The following is a 5955-nucleotide window of genomic DNA, read 5'->3' on the forward strand; positions in this document are numbered from 1 at the left end:
AAATTACATGTGGCAAAACTTTTGAGAATTTGACAAGTGGCAAAAAAACATTTATTTATTAGAGATGATAGCGGTAAGAGAAAACAGTTCTTGTAAAAGTGTTTAGATTAGAAATAACCAATAAGCTATAAGCAAGATGATGCTTATTAAAGTTAGCTTATTTAACTTATCCCTACCATAATAAGCTGATTTTTATTATTTCTTATCCAAACATTTAAACTTAACTTATAGCGGTAGAAATAAGTAATAAGCTATAAACACATTTTTTTTTCTTATCAAACACCCTCTAATTGTGTAAGAGTGTTGGGTATATATTATTGTTATCAATTATGATGTGAAAATTCGAAAAGAAATAGATTTGTAATATCCAAGGATTTCGATGATTTAGTAATTTTAATTGTTATCAAAAAATTTCAAGAAAATTCATCTCTAGTGCGTGGAATTGAAAATTGCGTTTTGAAATTTGACACGTTTGGAACTTCTCGAGTGTATTCGAGAAGGGATAAGGAAGATAAAGTAATATTAAAGCTATATGCACAAAAGTGTATGATGAGACTTGAAAAGTGATAGAAAGTCAAATGAAATTTGAAAAGTCAGGAAAATTAATTAAGTCTAGGAACATGCTCGATTACAAGAATGATCAGGTAGATGACACATGGATTTAGGTTATACAGAGTAAAGAACTACAAAGAAAACATTATCTTGAGTTTGTTTTCTTCTTTGTTTTTGTTTTTTTTTTTTTTTTCTAAAACATCTTTTTGAGCTTTTATGTTTGCAAGAGGAAAGAGACCTCAGAAAAAATACGGTTTGCTTTTTCAAAAGACAAAAGAAATATAATTGGGATTTTTAAAATATTTTTTGGATGACAAAAAAAAATATTTTCTAATTTGAGAAGACATTTTTTAAGTTCTAATCCTACCATGGTATTTCTTTTTCCATCACCATTGCCGACACCGCCACCACCATCTCTGCCTCCGTCACCACTACTTAAAGATGAGGTGATCTATATCCGGATAATAATCGGTTTGGGGTAAAAAAAATGTTAAACGGACCTCTTAGAAATCGGTTGAGAAGCAAGTTTTCGTCATTTTTCGGTATTTTATGGAACTTTATTTCATTGTTGGAATTTTAATATATTTTAATGGCCAATAAGAAATGGTGCCCTAAACAAATGGCATCGTTTTGTCACGATGTAAGTTGTTTTTCAGTCATTTATGATCAATTATAGGCTCAAAACATCATTTTTTTTACTTTTAATTTCTATAAAAATTTGTTTCTCCAGATCTAGATATAGAAGGTTGTTTTTAGGGTTAAAAAATTTCTTACAAAACCTCTAAATTACTAAAATCGTCCTTATGGTTTGATCAAAATTATGTGTTTGGTCCCTAACTTTTTTGTTACATTTGGATCATCCTATTTTATGAAGTTATTACGAATTTTGTCCCTACTAGACTTAAAATGATTATATTACCATTGGGTCTCACCCACCACCCACCCCCACATGACCACACTTTTTTATTGTATTTTTTTGTTTCAAAACCATCATCCCCAATCATTAATGGGTTCAAAGCTAGAAACGCTGGATTATTTGATTTCTCACCCCATTAGAGACATTGGAGCTTAATGGGAGATTCTACACCATGATTTTTTAAACACAATGGAGTTTCATCGAAGATAATGACTTTTCGGGAAGGATCTGTTCTCGACTGTAGAGATCCCATTGCTTCTGTTGAATGATGGTTTCAAGGGAGGGGATGGTCGATTTTCTGGAACAATTTTCTTGAGGATTTTTCCAATTATGGAAAAAGGAATGACATAAACAATAACACTTTTTGAGTAAAATATAGGGTGGGGGAAGGTGGGCTCACATTTGACTTGACAAATATAATAAATAATTAAATAAAAAGCTTGAAATAACATAAATAAAATTTAAAATAATAATAATAATAATAAGGGTAATATGACATTTTCATGTATGTCACGGACTCAAAACGTAATAAATTCATACAATAGGGACGGTCGCGTGCAAAAAGAAAACGTTATGGACCAAACATATAATTTTAACAAAACTACAGGGGCAATTTCAATAATTTATTTTTTTCTATAGTATAAAAACTACTTTTTTGAAAGTTTCAAACTAGTTCATATGTAATATCTCAAACCGATACTAAACTGACTGTTTGTTTATAAACCAAATCGTTTTGTATGAAACTGATGTGTTTGTTAAAGTGGTCCGGTTTGGAATCTATGTTTTTATGGTTTGTGCACTTTTATTATGGAGCAAACCACGAAGACTAACATGATCAGTGCCGGCTTTGATCATGTGCAACATGGGCATTCGAACATGGCCTAAAATCTTAAGGGCCCAATTTTTTTTTTTTTGGTAGTATAAGCAATGGGCAGCCCATTAATCTAAATTAATCAATAGAACAAGGCAAGGGAGTAGTTACGAACAGAAGCCGCAATTTGCAACACTTCATGATCATTAATTATTCGTTCGTTCAAAAAAAAAGCAATCGGCAAAGACAACAACTTAGCGGCTCAGCGTCATTCACTCATTTAGCAAGGGTAGACAATTTTTTATGAGAAATTGAGGATTATCAAGGGTCAATTATCTGATTTTTTATCTCCTGATAATCAACCAATCAGATAAGATTTATAAGAATTAAGGATTATCAAGTTTATAGTTGTCAATTGCATACTTGATTGATTCATACTTTCATAGATTATTAGTTTAACAAAATATTGAATCATTGAATGAATTTAATATTTGATTATCAGTTTATCTACTATAGAAATCAGTTTAATAGTCAATAGAATACTGAATGAATGAATTAGTTTCTAAGATTCGTAGAAACCAGTTTAGTAGTTTAAATTATGAGTTTATGTTTATTGTAAAATTGTTTATCAAAATATGTTTATTGTAATTGCTTGAATGTTGAAAGTTGAAACTTATGAACTTGTAGTGATGAAGTCTAAACAACCATCCGGTTATCAAAAATGTAAAAAGAGAAAACTAGATGAAGAAAAGAGAAAGGTTGATGTCGGTGCTCTAGATAAGTTTATGAACAGACAACCTGTTGAAGAGCACATTGAAAAGCATGTTGAAGAGCACATTGAAGAGCACGAGCATGTAGAAGTAGAAGAGACAGAACAACATGACCCTATTAAAGACCTTGTTGATATATATGATCCAAGAAGGTGGGAAAAACTTAATTTGGATGAGATTAAAATTTTGGTTGAGAAAGGTCCTAAAAGAGATAGTAGTATTATGTATGGTCCCTACGATAAATTTGGTAGACGATTTTCTGCAGCTTTGTATACAAGAACTTTATCAAATTTGGAGAAGTGTGATAGAGAATGGCTAGTATATTCGAAAGAGCTAGACAGGGTATTTTGTTTCTGTTGTAAAGTGTTTAGAAAAGAGATTTCAAAAGGTAAATTGGATGGTGAAGGTTATGCAGATTGGCACCATGTTACCACTAGGGTTAAAGAACACGAAATTTCATTGGATCATCTTACAAATAGGAATAAGTGGTTTGACATGCGTAAAAGATTGAACTTGAACGAAACAATTGATAAAGTTCAACATGAGCAATTCAAGAAAGAAAGAGATTACTGGAAACAAGTGCTTTTAAGAATTATTGCAGTAGTGAAGTTTCTTGCTAAACATAATTTAGCATTTCGTGGATCCAATGAAAAGTTGTATAAAAAAGGTAACTATAAATTGTATTTTTTTGTTCCAATTCCACCAAATTTTTTTTGTTAATTATGATGACTGATTCAACTTCTTATTTGTTAATTGTATTTAACAGGTAATGGAAATTTTATGGGTGTCATTGAAATGTTGGAAGAGTTTGACCCGGTTATCAAAGAGCATGTGCGACGGATCACAAGTGAAGGGATTCATGTGCATTATCTTGGCCACCTAATCCAAAACGAACTAATATCTATGCTAGCTGAAAAAAATTAAAAAAGAACTTATCAAGAAGATAAAGGAAGCAAATTACTACTCAATCATACTTGATTGTACTCCCAATTCAAGTCACCAAGAACAAATGACTATAATAGTGAGGTATTTAAAGTTATCATATAATCATGTTACTATCGAGGAGTCCTTTTTAGGTTTTTTGAATATTGATGATACCTCTGGAAAAGGATTATTTGATATTACACTTGAGGAGTTAAAGTCTCTTGGTCTTCAAATTGATGATATGCGTGGTCAAGGCTATGATAATGGGGCAAACATGAAAGGAAACACGAAGGAGTGCAAAAGAGATTTTTAGATATAAATCCTAGAGCGTTTTACACTCCTTGTGGTTGCCATTCTCTTGATCTAACATTATGTGATATGACTAACAAGTGTATTAAAGGAAAGAACTTTTTTGGATTCATCCAACGTATTTATACTATCTTTGCGAATTCTACTAAGAGGTGGGAAATTTTGAAAGATAATGTTAAAGCTTGGAGTCTTAAGTCATTGTGTCAAACTCGTTGGGAAAGTCGGGTCGAGAGTGTAAAGGCTATTAAACTGCAACTTGTGGATGTACGGGAAGCTTTACTTCAAGTTGGAGAAAAAGATAATGATGCTGCAATTGCAAGTGAAGCAACTTCACTAGCAGAAAAAGAACTTAGTGACTTTGAATTTTTGGTATCAACTGTTGTTTGGTATGAAGTATTAAACCATGTGAATATTGTGAGTAAGAAGTTACAATCAAAGGATATGCATCTTGATAATGCTATTACAGAAATAAAAAAATTGATTGGGTACTTCAAGGATTATAGAGAAACTGGTTTTTTAAAAGCGATTGTTGAAGCTAAGGAGATTGCTATTGAAATAGGTATTGATCCAATATTTCCACAAAAGCGTTTATTGAAAGGAAAAAAAGGTTTGATGAGAGTTCAAGTAGCGAAGAAGTTTCATTTACATCTGAAGAGAATTTCAGAGTCAATTATTTCTTATACATGGTTGATCAAGCTATTTCTTCTCTTGAGACAAGATTTGAACAATTCAAAGAGTATGATAAAGTATTTGGTTTTTTATTTCCACAAAATTTGAGGGGAATTGAAGATAAAGATCTTAAGTTATATTGTCATCGTCTTGAAAAAACACTCAAGTTTGAAGAAAGATCGGATAATGATGTTGAGGAACTTTATACGGAGTTGAAATTATTTGAGACATTGGAAACCAATGAATTTAGCAACCCTAAAGATGTTTTGAAGTTTTTGAAAGAACTTGATTATTTTCCAAATGCAAGCATTGCATATAGAATATTGTTGACTATTCCAGTAACGGTCGCATCTGCAGAAAGAAGTTTTTCCAAATTGAAATTTGTGAAATCTTACCTACGCTCCACAATGACCCAAAAAAGACTTAACGGTTTGGCGATGATATCTATCGAGAACGAAATCTTAGAGAGTATAGACTACGAAGAGTTGATCAACCAATTTGCAATCAAGAATGCTAGGAGAGCTTCAAGGATCGTCGGTTAGCTGTTATGATATTTTATTAGTCATTAAAATACTTTGATTTTGCTATGTTTATTGCTATAAGGTTTATCATCATTTTAATAAAAAATTAGTTTATGTAATTTAATTTGTTAAAATGTTACGTTAAGGCCTAAGGGCCTTTTTTCTCCATTTCGTTCTGGGCATTTGATTCCTCAGAACTGGCCCTGAACATGATCAAACTTATGACAAAGATCAAGTTTAAAAAGTCACTAGCCCGATTAGTATGCTTAGACCCATAGCAAGTTCTTGATCTAAGAAGTTTCAACATGCCATAATCCATCATCTACAACGGTTGGTGAATTCAGCTAGTAGAGGTCTATACGTACATCAAAGCTTTGGAACTAATGAAGAAGCATAATATAATATAATTCAAGTAGAAGTTTCAAAAATGCTTAAATAAGCACGCAATGGGCCAATTATGTTTTGGGCTAGCTAAATATCCAT

The 5955-nt window shown here is 31.7% G+C and overlaps 1 protein-coding gene across 1 annotated transcript; it reads left to right on the forward strand.

The window, feature by feature from the left end:
* Positions 1 to 4351: 4351 nt before the first annotated feature.
* LOC145060500 (uncharacterized) lies at positions 4352 to 5493 on the forward strand. Its single transcript, XM_079008151.1, has 2 exons — positions 4352 to 4889; positions 4979 to 5493. The coding sequence occupies exons 1-2, from the start codon at positions 4352 to 4354 to the stop codon at positions 5491 to 5493; spliced, it is 1053 nt and encodes a 350-aa protein (XP_078864277.1).
* Positions 5494 to 5955: the final 462 nt, after the last annotated feature.

Source organism: Lactuca serriola, chromosome 6 (assembly GCF_051521515.1).
Source record: "Lactuca serriola cultivar US96UC23 chromosome 6, Lser_US96UC23_V15, whole genome shotgun sequence".
Classification (NCBI taxonomy): Eukaryota; Viridiplantae; Streptophyta; class Magnoliopsida; order Asterales; family Asteraceae; genus Lactuca; species Lactuca serriola.

Bases quoted from the DNA above. Each gene is read 5' to 3' on its own strand.
- LOC145060500 (XM_079008151.1), top strand. From the start codon at position 4,352: ATGACTAACAAGTGTATTAAAGGAAAGAACTTTTTTGGATTCATCCAA. The intron at 4,890-4,978 runs GTTTGATGAGAG...TGGTTGATCAAG, and splicing joins TTTATTGAAAGGAAAAAAAG to CTATTTCTTCTCTTGAGACA.